Source organism: Cololabis saira, chromosome 13 (assembly GCF_033807715.1).
Source record: "Cololabis saira isolate AMF1-May2022 chromosome 13, fColSai1.1, whole genome shotgun sequence".
NCBI classification, from domain to species: domain Eukaryota; kingdom Metazoa; phylum Chordata; class Actinopteri; order Beloniformes; family Belonidae; genus Cololabis; species Cololabis saira.
Window position 1 is genome coordinate 47,476,899 of NC_084599.1, and position 19,196 is coordinate 47,496,094.

Consider the following 19,196-nt stretch of genomic DNA (forward strand, 5'->3'; position numbering starts at 1 on the left):
AACAGTACGGAGCTCAGGATTCATCCATATAGTAAGGGGCTGCTTTATTACAAACAATTCCGCCATATAAACATATAAATCTAGAATGTGTGTGTTTAACAGCTGACCTGTAGGTGTGTGTAGCAAAACACAGAACATGAATTACCGTCAGATCCTGATCTGATCCCGATCCGGTGTTAATGAAGTTACTGCAAAACTTTATGGGCGTGTTTGCGCCGCCATATCATTAGAGCAAAATCTTTTGTGAATAGGACCTTAAAGCGGGGCAAAAATGTGGCGCAATTCACAGCGCTATTTGCGGGCGCAATCTATTCTTTGTGGATTTGGCCCTATGTAAACAAGTACTGTAAACAACAAAACAAAAAACAGGAAACATAAATATATATATACACTATAAAAAAACAGTGAATGGGAGGATAAAAATGTACATGAATGGGTGGAGGAATATTGCACTGAATGGATGGAAGAATAATATTGCACTTGAAAGGTGGAAGAGTAAGAGCTGGAAGAGCCAGTGAGAATATATTTCCAGTCTGAACAAACACGACCTCCATGTGAAACGTTTTCACTGTCAATTCAGAATATCCAGAGGTGTAACGTAAAAACAAGCCACACAGGAACAAATGTGATCCAGAACTTAAAACAGCATCATCACCGACATAGATGAAGAGATCAAAACATTCAAACGACAAGAGAACGTCCGAGTACGTCGTCCTGACTACAAACATGAACTCAACATAAAATATCACTGATTTCTGTTAAGATCCTTCTCTTCAGGCCGGAGAGTTCAGACGTCTCTGGTGACGGAAGACACGTTTAAAAATATAGAAACAGAAAAACACATTTGTTATTTGAAGGTTGGACCACTCCAGTTCTTATTAAATGTTTGTCCTAAAATAACTTTGAACAGCCTCCAGCTGATGTAAATTACTGCAGCCAGAGTTGTGATGATTAGCAGAAGACTTCAAATTTCATCAACCATCTTCCCTTTGTTGGTTTCCTTTAAATCATAAATATTTTCTCCTTCCATATAAAACCTTTAAGAGCCAAGCTCCTTCTGACTTTAAAGACTTAATCCTTCCATATTGTTAATAACAATATGGAAGTTTGACAGCAGGCTGGCAGTTAGAGTTAATTATTAATTCTGAAGGGAAATAACTACAATTTTATCTGTTAACGTAACTTTACTGTAATTGTTTATCTTGACAGTTATAATTATTATTATTATTACTTTGTATTTTCCATCCCATCCCATCCCATCTTTTTCCAATTTGGACTTGTCAATAAATAAATAAGCGATGAGAAGGATTCGTATTTTTTACTATAAAGGTATAATGACTCCTTTTTTCTGACCAAACTGAAACAAATCTACATTTAAACCTCCTGACAAACAAGCTCCATGTTGACGTCTTTACCGCCACCTTGTGGTGAAAACTAAACACTACATCAGTAAAACAACACAAGGGATTTCTGATAAAAACGCTTAAAGGAGCATGAGGCTCCTTTAAGAAATGAGACTCATTAGCGCTACGACGGCCGTCGGGGGTACTGCAGCCAACAGCGAAGCCGGCACGGGAGAACGGGGAGAACGTGCATGCAGCGTCATGTGACGTCACATCCGCAGGACAGCGCGGGAAATTCCGGTCCGGAATTGCAGCACATTTTGCAGCACACAGCCTGTTCAGGGCAACGTAGAGATACGCTAGAGGGCTCATTCTTTTTGGTTTGGAACGCTTCATCTGACATTATTACTAGAAAACTTAAAACGTATACGCATTTTTTTCATAAATCCTGCCTCAATCCTGCCTCAAGCTCCTTTAAATAAATAAATTAAAAGGTACATTTTAGTATATTTGTTAGTACAATGTTCTTTTTGATATTTGTATTGTTAAGTACCTCTGTTTTTGCTAAATTGTTAACCAATCTAACCTAACCTAAAATAACCAAGCAACTTCTTCTTCCTACGTCGTATATGTAGGTTATATGTATATGTAGGTTATTTTGGATCCAGAGACGAGTCACTAAGGTTTCAACTTTCACAGCATATTTATGGATTTGATAAATGTATGGATTTAATAAACGAAAGTGGATGTTTACCCATCTTTTATATCCAAACTGGCAATAGTTAACTGCTTACTCACCATCATTAGAGAAAACCGAGGAACAAAAAAACAGACCATAAAGCATAAAACTGATGATTCTGTTCATGTTCTTCATTGCTCTGCTTCAGTTGGACGGTTAGTTCTGGACAAAAGTATTTCTGATTATTTCCTGCTTCATCAGTAAGTTCTCCCTCCTGACGGACAGCTCTAGTTCCTCTTTCTTTCTCGTCGTGGACTCAGTTTGATGGCGTTTCCTGTAATGAAATAGGCTTTTGAGCCGTAGTTCAGGAAGTAAGTCATGCAGACGTGTCGTGGTTGTCGTTCTGAAAGTTAGAACCGCAGACCCGACACTCTCGTTCAGGAAGCACATCAAGAAAGTATGTAACTCTGTTAAATATGGCTTGGCAAACTTCAGACAAATAAGACACTCATTGACTGACAGTGCAGCAATAATGTTTTTCCATTCAATGATCCTATCACACATTGACTATTGCTTACCTAACTGGTCATTAGCATGTTCCAAAGCCATCAAGCAGATTGAATCACTTTATAAAAAATGACTAAAACTCTTGGACAAAAAACACATTCATTTCATACCTTTAACATTTAAAAGAAACATACATTTTTAAGCTTCCAGAATTTGAAAACCTTCAGATATGCCTGCTCTGTGTACAAAACCCATCATGGTCTTGCAGGACTGCCGCTGCAACAGTTCTTCAGACGGAAATGTGTGGGTGGTATGAATCTCGGGCGTGTGATAGCGGTGACTGTGAGATACAGACGAACCACCTTTGGGATGAATGTTTATCTGTTGTAGGCGGGAACATCTGGAACAGCCTTCCATCTACAAGAAGGGATTGTCACTCATACTCTTCCTTTAAAGGGGACCTATTATGGCATCTAATACCTATTTTAAACAGGCCTTGAATGTCTTAAAAACAAGCTTTTGATTTCTAAATAAATTAGAAATTCAGCCTCTAAACCATGTCATCCCAGTTTGACGGATGACTTGCTGTGGCAACCCCTGAAGGTAGCAGCCAAAAGTAAAAGACCATGTACACACTATGTATAGAAATATAAATACATGTATCTTTAAGTGTTCATACGTCTGTGTGTGTGTGTGTGTGTGTGTGTGTGTGTGTGTGTGTGTGTGTGTGTGTGTGTGTGTGTGTGTGTGTGTGTGTGTGTGTGTTTGTGTGTGTGTGTGTGTGTGTGTGTGTGTGTGTGTGGTCATACACATGTAGTCAAGTGTACAGACAACCTTGTATCCATTTGTGTGCAATTACATATGTGTGTGTGTGTGTGAAAATAATTGTGCAGTTCTTAAAGAGAAATATGTAACACTTATTTGAAGGTGTGTAATAAACCCTCACACAAACAAATGACCCAATCAGTTTCATACAGACATATACATAATCTCAAATTGATCTGCATGCTGATAAGTCCACTATATTTTTAGAGTTTCTCTAACAAGCGTCCTTCATGACTGTGTAGCAGCGGTTCAGAGTGTTTGTGTCCCTGGTGGGACATTTTATACGCTGCCTGTATTTTGGGAGTTTATCAGTGAGATGTGCTCAGTTAAAGATCAGAAGGATCAGCAAGGAGTGTGGATGTTTCCTCTCTCCTTCCTGTCCTCTTTAAGTCGGGAAGAAAAAGTCTCAACAAAAAGGGATGATTAAAAGAAACTATGACTAAAGGAATAAAGATTCTGTTGATTCATCAAATGCAGTTATTCCTTGTTCCCCTTATCGTCCTCTTTCAGTCACAACTCACAGTTCATGACCTTTGATAAAACAGGAACATGGGTCATCTCTGAGGTAGAACCTCTGGACAGCACCTCATACTGCTGCACCTTTCACTTTTTTAAATTGTATATATGTTAATAAGAGTCATTTGTCTATTACTGTTTGCAATTATTTAAATCTGGGTTCAGTGAGCGGAACAACCAAGGACAAATTCCCTGTCTGGCATGTTCATACTTGGCAAATAAAGCTTATTCTTCTTATGTCATTGAAGTCCAAGAGTCTGCTGTAATCAGCTCTGGAAAACCTCATGACATTTATTAAGAGTGTGAAAGAGTGGGACACTGGTTGGTGTTGTAGTTAGATACATTCCTTAGACAGAGCTCCGATCGGAGAGAAGGACACGGAGAAACGTTTCCAGGCACATTTTAATTTTGACATTAGTTTACAGGATGGATGATGGACATCTATATATGGGCGTGTGTGGTTTATACAAGAAACAAAATACAAACAATATTAAAACAGAACCATTGTATGAATAATTCGTTTATTAATATTAAAGTCTCCAGTAATTTAAAAGGTTAGTATTGAAGTAAGAGACTTAAATGAATGTGGCGGTCTGTGGCTCCATTTAGTGGACACAGACCGGAACTACACTGCTTCATTTAAACACGTGAGGGGCGCATGAACATTGGTATTAATTCACACTTAAAATGCGTCTAGCGCAACAGGGAGGCTAAATAAGCTGTAATGATACAGATATATAATGTAAGAGAACAACATGAATATATAAAGATGCATAAACATATCACACTGCAAGGAGAGCTGATTAACTTAATTAACTACTAAACTAACACAGAAGTATTCAACATGCACATAAACGCAGTATATTTAGGCAGATTAACCACTCAATGTCCAGGCAAGCTTGAGAACAACATGATAGCGCACATTACACTTTTCCTTCTGCACGAACACAGAGGGTGATGATCTCTGAGAGTCTCGGTACAGATATACTCAGACAGAAGTGATATCCTTATGTGTGGATTTCAAATTAAAGTAACTAAGAAACATAACACACTTTCTGATAAAGATTCTGAAAATTCACATCTGGAGAAAGACAAGTGATCATTAATACATTATATCAGTTCTGATATAAAATAAATACTAAACGGCTGACACTGAAATGAAATCGGGGTTTCATTCCCAAAATCCAGGAGTAAATATATATTTTAAATGTTAAGCCACATTCATTTCCATTCATTGATGTTTATCTCCACATCACTCTTTGGTGAAGTGAAGGATTTTTCAGTAAACTGGGATGAACAGGAAGTATCTGGATCTTGGAGCTACAATTTCAGATCCACCTTAAAAACCCAAACCAGAAACACAATCACAGCCTGTTTAAGAATGTAATTCCACTATTGTTACTCTGAAACTCTGAACATCGGTTTGAGTATTTTTATTTGACATTATTAACTGTTGGCTGTATATATAAAATGCTCTGAATTTGTCATCCAGGTGGAAATGTTAAAATTTCCAATCATAAGACTAGTCTGAACGTGTCACGTTTCTTTAGTCTGAGAAAACAGCAGAAGAAAAACTGGATCTTCATCATCCAGGTCTACGTCTGAATCCTCTGTCACATGAAATGCAGAAGGAATATGATCCAGGGAGAGGGTGTCAGTTTGTGGAGGTTTGGATGTTTCTGTGGTCTCTGCTGATCTTCTCCACACATCTGCTGCCAGGGATTTCCCATCTGATCAATAATATACCAGTGCTTTTCTCTTCCTTTTAATCTTACCTCCCTTTTATCATTTACTTTCATATCGTCACGTTTCCTCCATCATTACTGTACAAAAGCTTTTAAAGTTGTTATATATATATATATATATATATATATATATATATATATATATATATATATATATATATATATATATATATATATATATATATATATATATATATATATATATATACCATCTGTCATGGTTTTGGTGTTTTGTTCCTGTTTTATTTTGGAAGTCTGTGTCCTTGTGTTTCAGTTCTGTCTTGACTTCCCTTGTTACTGTCTGCCCTGATTGTCGTCACCTGTGTCTCGTCAGGCTTTCTGTGTATATCTGGTCTGGTCTTTCCCTTGTCTTTCCCCTCTTCCCTGCTGGTCTGTACTGTTCCTGCCTCCATGTTTCAGGTATGGGTTTTGGATTTTGTCATTTTCTGGTCTTTGCAATCCTACTCAGCAGTGCTTTTTGTTTAAGTTGGATATAAACATGTTCATACTTTGGCTACTGCCACTCTACATCAGTGACCTAATTATACTGAGGAGTGTTGACCGTTATGGACTACGCTCTAATGATCATTTATTGCTTTCTGTTCCATGTGTGCGCACAGAGCAAGGAAAAAGAGCATTCACATACTCTGCCCCTTATACGTGGAACAAACTTCAAAAGGATCTAAAAATAACATAACTTATTCGACTGAGCGATTTTAAGTCCAGAATGAGTGCACTTGAGACAGCATCTCTTATTTGTAACTGTTTTAAATGATTTCCATTTTTTTGTTTCATTTGACTTTAATATTTCATATTACACCTGTAAATTTTAATATTTGAAATCTTGTGCTGCCTCTTGGCCAGGACACCCTTGCAAAATAGATTTTTAATCTAAATGGGTTTCTTTTCCTGGTTATATAAAAAAAAAATGTTTGCATTTATTAGGCTGTCCATCTGAACTTTTCTGGAAAAGGTTCAATTTAACAACAAAGGACTCCCTTAATGTTAACGTGCACAAGTTAGTAAATTTATTTGTATGTTTTGCACGCCAAGACATGTCGGCATTTCCTTTTCTTTTCAACATGTGAATAAGGCGTAGTTTTGATGAATATAGGTGATGGTGTGTGTGATGTGATGCTGTCTTTGAGTTTTGCGATGCTTTAACACTAATGCACAAATCCTGTTTTCAAGTGAACATTCCGACGGCGAGGTAATGCTCCTTTGACACAGAGCCTGACATTCGTTGCCAGGGTGATATTTTGTCTAGTTGTTCCCAGCCTGGCCACTATAAGATAGCGTGTGCTTAAACATTGCTAGGGCATTACTGGCTGACTGAGCGTCTGTTCAGATTGACACTGTGTGATCCTCCATTCATTGACTTTTTCTCTTTTCATTAAAACTCCAGAAAGACAGCTGAGTGTGTCGTGACATTCAATTTTGAACTTTTTTTTTTTTTTTTTTTTTTTTTTTTGAACGAACAATTTTTGCCACCACACTTGCCATGTGAAGTCTAATAAATAAAATGTTAAACAAAATGGTATGATTATTTTAAATACTGTAGCTTATAGATAGATATAGGTGCAGCCTGAATGGGGGAAAAAATATCAGATTTAAATATTGCATTGGTTTATCATTTCAAATACATTTTACTCATTTCATTTAAATTAGGACTGGTGCGTAGGCCTGTATTTAAGCATTTCAAACATGCTGGAATAATTCATATAAACTAGTTAAGCATTTGAAACAAATTGGATGTAATGACAAATACTTAAATTGTCATTTTGTACTTAAAACGTTGGGTTTATTGGTATTACATAAAGCTCATTCTTGTTTCATTTACGATCAAATGATTGATATGTACCACATTGAGTTTTTTAGCCTGTTTATGATTTTATGTAATCCAAATGGAAGGAAATGTTATATGCACTTAATGCATTAATTCAATAAATTGGTCCTAAATATTTCTCAGTGTAGGTTATTCTGTTTGCACAACCCCTTTGCTCCTTTTAATCAATGTTTAATCCTCTCTCTCCTCCAGAGCTAGTGATGGAGGACTTTAAGAAGTTCCAACTTGGATCCAGGAAGGGAACAATAGACGGTCAGCGCGGACAGCAGCAGTTCTGATCAATATTTAGCTTCACATGATGGCGGCAGTCGCTCCTGTAAGCCGGAGAACAAGCTTCTCTTCCTGGCCAGTGTGGACGTAAGTGTCCTGGAGAGATCAGAATATTGCTACTAACCATCTCCTGTTTATAGGTATCAGAATATTGTTCCTTACATGTTCACAGCTGCTAACCATGTTTATAGGTATCAGAATATTGCTCCTTACATGTTGACAGCTACTAACAATCTCCTGTTTATAGAGATCAGAATATTGCTGCTTACATGTTCACAGCTACTAACCATCTCCTGTTTATAGAGATCAGAATATTGCTGCTTACATGTTCACAGCTACTAACCATCTCCTGTTTATCTGGGATATCTAGTCTGATGGTTTTGCAGCTACCAGCATAATAACCTGCTGATCAACGTTACTCTGTAACCACCACATTCATCACTCATTCCTCAGATCCAGCAGCTCGAGATGCGGGACATTAAACTGAGCTGAAAAGGATCAGTTTAGACGAGCATCGAGATGTGGTGGGGAGGCAGCTGTCAGTCTGCTTATCACCTCTCTGCTCTACCTAACCAAGGGGGGTTAACCACGCCCCCTCGGCCAGGCCACACCCCCTCATCAGACCAACCTCCCACACCTGTGACGGCAGCAGATGGTCCGGCGCAGAAAGACGGTTAGTCTCTGAGGGGTCTGGGGACAATTTTCAGGAAACATCAGAAATGCAACAAGAAATCATTTACCTCCATTTTTTTTTATTACATTTTATTTAGGTTGGATAAATAGACGGAGCCCCCATGGTGCGTATGCATCCGGAGTGTGTGAGCAGCCGGTGGAGATGCTGCTGGATGTCGAAGGCTCCGTGTTGCTGGATGAGTGTCTGCCGACAGCCAAGCAGCTTTCCGGGCGTCCAGAGTGTGACATAAAGCCGGAAAATATCCACATTACCTGTTGGTAGGTGTACAGGTGTGAAATAAAGCCAGAGAAGATCCACATTACCTGTTGGTAGGTGTACAGGTGTGAAATAAAGCCGGAGAAGATCCACATTACCTGTTGGTAGGTGTACAGGTGTGGAAAAAAGCCAGAGAAGATCCACATTACCTGTTGGTAGGTGTACAGGTCACTCAGACGTCCAGCCGGGACCCACTCGGTTCCACCGTGGACTCGGACTCCTGATCCGGCCTGCTGGATCCAGCCTCCTCTCACCGGACCAGGTACCAGCACGTCCCGCTGCACTAGACCCTCCAGCCTGGAGGGACTTGGGATTTCCCATCATCACCTCCAGACAGTAATGTCTACTTTACTTGAGATGGTTGTCGACAATTTCCACACAGTTGTTCAGTAAGTTAAAATACCTTAGTTCGCTGAAAAATTCACTTTATTTCCAATAGAAAACCAATTGTGTTGAAATCAGTTTTTTTGGAGGACACAGCCGTTTTGGTGAGTGCAAAGACTTTTTTTTTTTTCACGTTTAATATGTTATTTATTTTGTTCATATCAAATCCATAATAACTAACTTAAATGACAAATGTACTGAAAATGGAACAAACAAATCTTGCCCTTCTGCAGTATAAGTAAATAATCTGGCGCAGCAGTGTGGTTGCACTCAGAGCAACAGGTCACAGAAAGCCGTGATTGGTCACATTTTGGCATGAAGGTTTTTTCACAAAGTACAGTCTTGTTAAAGCTTGCTTATTCTTTAGTCATTTAATAAAACCTTTTGGAAAGATAATTTTAAAGACCCTTTTATTAAGGTTTGACCAGATATGTTTTAATTGCTGATGCAGGTTTGATTGCTAAAATGTTCTGGATAATTGTCCATTTTGTACACAACTGAGGTGAAGCAATGCCTAGTAGTGCTTAAGTGTGTTTCTAACTTCTCTCCAGTCCTGGTGTGATGAATGCTGCATAATGAAATATTTATTGACTGAGTTGGACATCACTGAAGTGTGAAATGCACCGCCCGCCACTGGGTGTTTTTACTTTGAAAGTTACAGTTAAGAATACCAATAACCTTAACATGCATTCATTTCCATTCACTTGTTATGTTTTGTGTGGACTCCAGGAGGAATCGGTGAGGTATGTCAGAACCAGGTAATGGTGATCCTGATAACAATTATTAAACCTGTGGCTGCATAACTGAGAAGAGGGCTCACCCCCGTCATTTTATTTTAAATGCATCTGGCACCGGTGGTGCTGATGCAGGAGTGAGACCTCTTCACATGAATCAACCAATCATTACCTGGAAACTCATTCTCAACATCTGATTGGTCCGCTGCACCTGTCCCCGTCCCCCATCCTAGCATCACTCTGAACTCTCGGTCGAGGTGAGCAGACCTACTTTATTCTGTTAAGTTTATTTCGTATTGTTTCATCCAACTGTCATCTGAAAATGGTTTGGTATAACGGTACCGTTTGGTTTCGGAGGTTTCATCGACTTTTGGTGATTTTAATCGGCAAAATTAAACAAAGCAGTCAATGTTTAGTCCACCACTTGAAACAGCCTTAAGTTTTTAGTTTAGTTAATGATTTTCCCTCTTATTCATCCCTGCTGCTCCTGTCATCAGTACTGCTGATGTCATCAGTACTGCTGGCGTCATCACCTGGGCCTCATGTACAAAGAGTGCATGGATTTCAACGTGAATCCGTGTGTAAAATTATGGCGTACGCAAAAAGAAATTCAGATGTTCAAAACTGTGCTTTCGCCCAAATCCATGTACATTTCTTTAGATATCACAATCAACGTGGAATTGAGTGACATGCGGGAGCACAACACTCCACCCGTCTCCGCCCTCAAGTAGAAATATTTGAATATGATAATAAGGATAAACATCCAGTAAAAACTGCTCATCCTGACAAGGAACTTGGAAAAACAAGTAAAACAAATTTAAACATCAGTCGTCAGCCGGAGACTCTCCTGTCAGAAGTTGAGGCTGGAAAAATAAATTATTTGGCACCTTTTCTTCTGATTTAAGCTGTAAAAGAACTGACTTGCTGGAGTTGTGTTGGCTGCATTGCATTATGGGTATCATAGTTCTTCGATTTGTGTTGCATTCCATCCGTCACCGGGAGGAGAGACCGGTCCAGGTCTCGGCCTCCGTCACCGGGAGGAGAGACCGGTCCAGGTCTCGGCCTCCGTCACCGGGAGGAGAGACTCGTTTAGCTCTCGGCCTCCGTCACCGGGAGGAGAGACCCGTTTAGCTCTCGGCCTCCGTCACCGGGAGGAGAGACCGGTTTAGGTCTCGGCCTCCGTCACCGGGAGGAAAGACCCGTCTCGGCCTCCGTCACCGGGAGGAGAGACCCGTTTAGGTCTCGGCCTCCGTCACCGGGAGGAGAGACCTGTCCGGGTCTCGGCCTCCGTCACCGGGAGGAGAAACCCGTTTAGCTCTCGGCCTCCGTCACTGGGAGGAGAGACCGGTCCGGGTCTCGGCCTCCGTCACCGGGAGGAGAGACTCGTTTAGGTCTCGGCCTCCGTCACCGGGAGGAGAGACCCGTTTAGGTCTCGGCCTCCGTCACCGGGAGGAGAGACCGGTCCGGGTCTCGGCCTCTGTCACCGGGAGGAGAGACCGGTCCGGGTCTCGGCCTCCGTCACCGGGAGGAGAGACCCGTTTAGCTGTCGGCCTCCGTCACCGGGAGGAGAGACCCGTTTAGCTCTCGGCCTCCGTCACCGGGAGGAGAGACCGGTCCGGGTCTCGGCCTCCGTCACCGGGAGGAGAGACCGGTCCGGGTCTCGGCCTCCGTCACCGGGAGGAGAGACCGGTCCGGGTCTCGGCCTCCGTCACCGGGAGGAGAGACCGGTCCGGGTCTCGGCCTCCGTCACCGGGAGGAGAGACCCGTTTAGGTCTCGGCCTCCGTCACCGGGAGGAAAGACCCGTCTCGGCCTCCGTCACCGGGAGGAGAGACCCGTTTAGGTCTCGGCCTCCGTCACCGGGAGGAGAGACCGGTCTGGGTCTCGGCCTCCGTCACCGGGAGGAGAGACCGGTCCGGGTCTCGGCCTCCGTCACCGGGAGGAGAGACCCGTTTAGGTCTCGGCCTCCGTCACCGGGAGGAAAGACCCGTCTCGGCCTCCGTCACCGGGAGGAGAGACCCGTTTAGGTCTCGGCCTCCGTCACCGGGAGGAGAGACCCGTTTAGGTCTCGGCCTCCGTCACCGGGAGGAGAGACCTGTCCGGGTCTCGGCCTCCGTCACCGGGAGGAGAGACCGGTCCGGGTCTCGGCCTCCGTCACCGGGAGGAGAGACCGCTCCGGGTCTCGGCCTCCGTCACCGGGAGGAGAGACCGGTCCGGGTCTCGGCCTCCGTCACCGGGAGGAGAGACCGGTTTAGGTCTCGGCCTCCGTCACCGGGAGGAAAGACCCGTCTCGGCCTCCGTCACCGGGAGGAGAGACCCGTTTAGGTCTCGGCCTCCGTAACCGGGAGGAGAGACCTGTCCGGGTCTCGGCCTCCGTCACCGGGAGGAAAGACCCGTCTCGGCCTCCGTCACCGGGAGGAGAGACCCGTTTAGGTCTCGGCCTCCGTCACCGGGAGGAGAGACCGGTCCAGGTCTCGGCCTCCGTCACCGGGAGGAAAGACCCGTCTCGGCCTCCGTCACCGGGAGGAGAGACCCGTTTAGGTCTCGGCCTCCGTCACCGGGAGGAGAGACCTGTCCGGGTCTCGGCCTCCGTCACCGGGAGGAGAGACCTGTCCGGGTCTCGGCCTCCGTCACCGGGAGGAGAGACCGGTCCGGGTCTCGGCCTCCGTCACCGGGAGGAGAGACCGGTCCGGGTCTCGGCCTCCGTCACCGGGAGGAGAGACCGGTCCGGGTCTCGGCCTCCGTCACCGGGAGGAGAGACCGCTCCGGGTCTCGGCCTCCGTCACCGGGAGGAGAGACCGGTCCAGGTCTCGGCCTCCGTCACCGGGAGGAGAGACCGGTTTAGGTCTCGGCCTCCGTCACCGGGAGGAAAGACCCGTCTCGGCCTCCGTCACCGGGAGGAGAGACCCGTTTAGGTCTCGGCCTCCGTCACCGGGAGGAGAGACCTGTCCGGGTCTCGGCCTCCGTCACCGGGAGGAGAGACCGGTCCAGGTCTCGGCCTCCGTCACCGGGAGGAGAGACCCGTTTAGGTCTCGGCCTCCGTCACCGGGAGGAGAGACCGGTTTAGGTCTCGGCCTCCGTCACCGGGAGGAAAGACCCGTCTCGGCCTCCGTCACCGGGAGGAGAGACCCGTTTAGGTCTCGGCCTCCGTAACCGGGAGGAGAGACCTGTCCGGGTCTCGGCCTCCGTCACCGGGAGGAGAGACCGGTCCAGGTCTCGGCCTCCGTCACCGGGAGGAAAGACCCGTCTCGGCCTCCGTCACCGGGAGGAGAGACCCGTTTAGGTCTCGGCCTCCGTCACCGGGAGGAGAGACCTGTCCGGGTCTCGGCCTCCGTCACTGGGAAGAGAGACCGGTCCGGGTCTCGGCCTCCGTCACCGGGAGGAGAGACCCGTTTAGCTCTCGGCCTCTGTCACCGGGAGGAGAGACCCGTTTAGCTCTCGGCCTCCGTCACCGGGAGGAGAGACCCGTTTAGCTCTCGGCCTCCGTCACCGGGAGGAGAGACCCGTTTAGCTCTCGGCCTCCGTCACCGGGAGGAGAGACCGGTCCGGGTCTCGGCCTCCGTCACCGGGAGGAGAGACCGGTCCGGGTCTCGGCCTCCGTCACCGGGAGGAGAGACCGGTCCGGGTCTCGGCCTCCGTCACCGGGAGGAGAGACCGGTCCGGGTCTCGGCCTCCGTCACCGGGAGGAGAGACCGGTCCAGGTCTCGGCCTCCGTCACCGGGAGGAGAGACCGGTTTAGCTCTCGGCCTCCGTCACCGGGAGGAGAGACTCGTTTAGCTCTCGGCCTCCGTCACCGGGAGGAGAGACCGCTCTCGATTTAAGCTGTAAAAGAACTGACTTGCTGGAGTTGTGTTGGCTGCATTGCATTATGGGTATCATAGTTCTTCGATTTGTGTTCCATCCGTCACCGGGAGGAGAGACCGGTCCAGGTCTCGGCCTCCGTCACCGGGAGAAGAGACCGGTCCAGGTCCCGGCCTCCGCAAGGATTTTAAGAATCTGGATTTTATCTCGAGTAGTCGTCCCATACAGTCGTCATGGCGACTGAGATGTCCGACCTGTAGCAGCTCCAGCTGGATCCATCATGTTGGTTTGAACCGGAGCAGCTGGTTCAGTTCAGGGCAGAAATCTAGAAGGATCCTCTTGGTACCTGAACCAGCTGATGATCCAGATCCTGGACCAGCAGGTCTACGTGGTCCCTGAAGACTCTCTACTGATCCTGCATCAGCAGGTTCTTTTAACCGAGCAAAGGCTGCCGTTGTTATTGTCAGGTTCCATGATGGTGATTGACCTTCATATGTTCCTGTGGTTGATTGTGAGATTGTTGCAGTTCCACTCGTGTGTAACTTATCTGGTGATGTGGGGACTGTCGTGTCGTGAACTTATTGATGTCACGTTTCCTCATATTCTGGACTTCACTGCATCACCAGTCGGCGTCACCAATGGACCAAACCTCAGATATGTGCGAACCCCAGCCTTGATGTGTGAACGACCGCAACTTTTCACGTTCAAGTCACTTTTTGAACATCCGACCGTGAGCGTAGAAAGTGGTGCTGCAATCTTTGTACATGAGGCCCCTGATGTAGAAAAATCTGTCTAGAAAAGTGCAGACAATTGTACATAACTTACACTTCCTGTACACGTGGTTACATTCACAAATGTATGGCTATATGTAAACAAAAACCTTAAACTACATAAAATGATGGCATTATCACTGGTGGAATGAAAATGAGTCGTTATGTATGGATTTCACAACAAACTTAAATCTTCATATAACTCAAATTATTCGTCACATGAAGCTTATTCAAATATGTAAACTGTAAAAGCATGACTTTTTATATTGGAGGGTTTTGTCAAATTGGAATCTCTACTTTATTAGCAAAACGTTTCAATCGTCTTTCCAAAATTAACTATTTATATTTGGCCTCCTTTTACAGCTTGACACTGAGATTTGGTTTCCAGAGTTTTTGCTGCAAACTTTGATCCACAGAACCAACCCTGAGGATTTATATTCATCTGTACACCACATTGACAGGTAAAATCACCCCATTGCCTTCATTCATTAACACTAACACACCAATGACAACTTTTATTTAGCAGAAAGGTAGTTCATACTTTTGGCTGTTTCTGACTTTTCTTGGTCTTTTTCCAGCAAGCTGGGACCTGCCAGGATGCCTCGTAAGGGACGGCGTGATGAGGCTGCCAAGAGGAAGAAGGTGGATCTGTCCGTGGATGTTGACACTCAGCTGGTACCTACACTGTGGAATTAAGGGAAATGTATCAAGGTAGAAAAATATCTGTAGGTGTTTTCAGTTTTAGATAGTTTGTCATAGTATTGTGCGTAACCTGCTTGTCTTTTCAGTCACCTGTGACAGACTCCCCCACCTGTGCTGGTGGGTTTTGCTGCAGACTTAATGTTGTGTGCGTGTGGATATGGTGTACAGGGTTTCCCCCTGTGAACTACAGGGGTCTGTAAGGCTTTTCCTGCTCTGTCCCCACCAGATCAACCGTTGCTGAAAAATGTTCCCCGCTAGGCCTGTTACAATAATAAATTTGTCCCACAACGAAAAAAACAAAACCATAATGTTACCGGCCTCAATATAATTCCATGCGTGTTTCATATCAGCAGTAATTTGTGGGACATGTAGTCTAGCATAGTTGGTTATTGTTGTAAGCCTGTTCCCAGCCAGCAGCTTCACGTGTGTGTGTGTGTGTGTGTGTGTGTGTGTGTGTGTGTGTGTGTGTGTGTGTGTGTGTGCGCACACACACACACAGTCATAGGTCTGTTTGTGCCATGTTGATCGTACTTACTCCAACAACCGTATTGGCCTGAATATAAGATGACCCTCCTCTTTTTCAAGACACAAGTTTGAAAAGGGACTTTTTGAACACCAAGTTCAATTTATATACAGAAAATAATTACAGTTCATGTGAAAAAAAGGATTATAACAATATATTCGAGAGAAAAAGCATGTTTTGCCTCATTCAAATCATCTTTAAGTTTGCATCATAACATCCTCAGCTGCCAGTTTACCAGGCCAATATTCAACTCACTTTTCTCCAGATTGTCACTACGTTTCTCCATTTTCTGTTTTTTATTATTGTTATTGTTCTTACTGCTACCACTATTTTTTTTTTTTTTTTTTTTTTTATAATTCTTTTTGCTACCGCTATTTTTATTCTGCATGACAAGGGTTGGCTTTGGCCTGTGGAGTTAAGTTCAGCATTCACTTTAAAGAAATCTGGCACCATCTAGTGTTGTGATGGGTATAATATCTAGACCCCGAATGGAAGACGACCCCCACTTTTTCAGTGTTATTTCAATGCAAAAAACAGTCTTATATTCGGGCCAATACAGTATTCCAGTAGGATGTTAAATGTAGTCAATTTCAGATTGTCCAGTTTTTCAAAGTTTCGTTTAGTTTGTGTGTGTGTGTGTGTGTGTGTGTGTGTGTGTGTGTGTGTTGAAGTTCCGGGTCTGCCCTTCACCTGGCCGGGTAATTTTAAAATAACTAATCTGTAATGGGAACCTTTTTCAGTTAAGTGTATCAAATCATGCTGAACAATGTTCATAAAATTTCACATTTAAAGTGATGGTTTGATGTTTATGTAACCCACCTACCAGGTAAGTGCACACTGGACCAGAATTTTCTAGATTCGCAAGTAGGAATAATGAGACGGGATTGGACACCACAATGAGTAAAAGGAACATGCATGTAAGTTTTAGCAAATCCACTGTAGTAAACACACACAGAAAATAAACAGTTTGCCAGCATTCAGTTTTGTTCTCTAACATGTCTTTCTAAACTGAAATAAAATAACTTGTCTTCCCCTAAAATGTATTCAACTTCAATGGTCCATGGAAGTCCTTGGCCAATGGCCAACCACACTGTAAGGATGGTAGATGAAGGGAAAGGCCCCTCAATCCAGACACTCACATGGGTGGCTCACCATCCCCCTCCTCAGGGAGAGAATAGACTCCAAATCCAGAATCCCAGGGTATCTAAAAAAAAACAAGCCTTTTTATAACTTAACAATATACCAATATAGTGCTACGTTTCTCTGTTTGCGCTTGTCCAATTATTTGTAGAGTTCTTCAAATATTTTGTTTTACGACCCAATTTGAACCTAGTTTGGTCTTCTATCTATTAAATCTGCTATAAAGGTATTTATTCATTTGGAGATGATTGATGTATACAACGTTTTATAATGTATATTTATTGAGATTCTTTGCCTGGTTTTGGTATGATTGAAATGAGTCCAATTAAGAGGCCTGAAGTACCGTCAACAACTCTTCCTTAAATACCTTGTACCATTCTCCAGGATAACCATTGATTCCTGGAGTTATTTTTCAATGCATTTATTGCTTTGATAATCTCCTCAGTACTTCCTCATTTGCAGCAAGTGGTTGTGTGTATACATTTTCATAGAACTTCTGAAATATTTTCTCTATACCATCTGGTTCATGTACTATGTCATTGATATGTGGATCCCTAATTTTCTGTATGGTACTTATTACTTGCTGTTTTCGTATACGTTTTGCTCAGAGTTTTGTTGGTCTGGGGCCAATCTCATAGTAATTTTGTTTCTGGTGTGCTGATTTGATCTGAAGGCAAGTGGAACGTCCCGTTTCTTCTCTTGGCCAGAGAAAATCCCAACTTTGAGTGCAATCTGGTGTTTGTAAGAGGCCAGACTGGCAAAGTTCGGGGCAGCAGCTTGGATATTACTTTGTGTATGGGGGGGCTGAATTTCCACTGGATCTTCAATGATCTCAAGTGGGGTCTCCGCACGGTGTCTTTTCTTCATCCAATGATATTTAATTTATCTTTTTAGTGTCCTTAAATGTTTCATATATAGTATTTGTTTGTCCTCTGGTATTGTTGCTCTAATTATCGCAATATTGCAGAGTGGTTCAGATATGCTTATGTTTTTAAATAGTGTGATCTTGGCTATTACCTTTCCTCGAACAGCCTTCAAGACGTCCCATACAATATGCCGATCAACTTGTCCTTGTTGTTCTCTATCTATTGCCCGATCTCTTTTTAATTCTTCTACAAAATCTTTATTATTTAGTCTCCCGATTGTCTGTATTTTTGCTGGCATTCAGATGTATTTTTAAAAACAAGGTATTATGATCTGATATATCCGCCCCTCCAATCTTGTACTCGATCGCTCTGTATCTATCCCCCATATTTAGAAAAAAAATAAGTCTATTCTAGAGTACTTTGTGTTGCCGTATACTGTGTAGTCCTTTTCAAGAGGGTGGAGATTCCTCCATATGTCTATCATTCCCATTTCTTCTACGGATATCTTTGCAAATTTTGATTTATTTTCCTTGGTATGATTGAAATAATGGCTTCTTCCCACGTTGGTATCTGTTTTTTTTTTTTTTTTTTTCTTTAAGAGGGCTGAAGTACGGGTAACAACTCTTCCTTAAATACCTTGTACCATTCTCCAGGATAACCATTGATTCCTGGAGTTATTTTTCAATGCATTTATTGCTTTGATAATCTCCTCAGTACTTCCTCATTTGCAGCAAGTGGTTGTGTGTATAGATTTTCATAGAACTTCTGAAATATTTTCTCTATACCATCTGGTTCATGTACTATGTCATTGATATGTGGATCCCTAATTTTCTGTATGCTACTTATTACTTGCTGTTTTCGTATATGTTTTGCTCAGAGTTTTGTTGGTCTGGGGCCAATCTCATAGTAATTTTGTTTCTGGTGTGCTGATTTGATCTGAAGGCAAGTGGAACGTCCCGTTTCTTCTCTTGGCCAGAGAAAATCCCAACTTTGAGTGCAATCTGGTGTTTATAAGAGGCCAGACTGGCAAAGTTCGGGGCAGCAGCTTGGATATTACTTTGTGTATGGGGGGCTGAATTTCCACTGGATCTTCAATGATCTCAAGTGGGGTCTCTGCACGGTGTCTTTTCTTCATCCAATGATATCTAATTTATCTTCCTTTTAGTGTCCTTACATTTTTCATATACTATTTGTTTGTCCTCTGGTATTGTTGCTCTAATTATTGCAGAGTTGTTCAGATATGCTTATGTTTTTAAATAGTGTGATCTTGGCTATTACCTTTCCTCGAACAGCTTTCAAGGCATCCCATACAATATGCCGATCAACTTCTCCTTGTTGTTCTCTATGTATTGCCCGATCTCTTTTTAATTCTTCTACAAAATCTTTATTTAGTCTCCCGATTGTCTGTCTTTTTCCTGGCATTCAGATGTATTTTTAAAAACAAGGTATTATGATCTGATATATCCGTCCCTCCAATCTTGTACTCAATCGCTCTGTATCTATCCCCCATATTTAAAAAAAAAAAAAAATTATATTCTAGAGTCACTTTGTGTTGCCATATACTGTGTAGTCCTTTTCAAGACGGTGGAGATTCCTCC

At 43.4% G+C, this 19,196-nt stretch overlaps 1 protein-coding gene across 2 annotated transcripts in view; it reads right to left on the minus strand.

Moving 5' to 3' along the window:
* Nucleotides 1–2,276, minus strand: part of LOC133458738 (protein NLRC5-like) — a 145,858-nt gene extending 143,582 nt beyond the window's left edge. For both annotated transcript variants that reach the window (XM_061738942.1, XM_061738941.1), the window contains exon 1: nt 2,142–2,276. In XM_061738942.1, the coding sequence (XP_061594926.1) occupies nt 2,142–2,217 (76 nt within the window). In that variant the 5' untranslated portion in view covers nt 2,218–2,276. The remainder of the gene's footprint in view (nt 1–2,141) is intronic.
* Nucleotides 2,277–19,196: the final 16,920 nt, after the last annotated feature.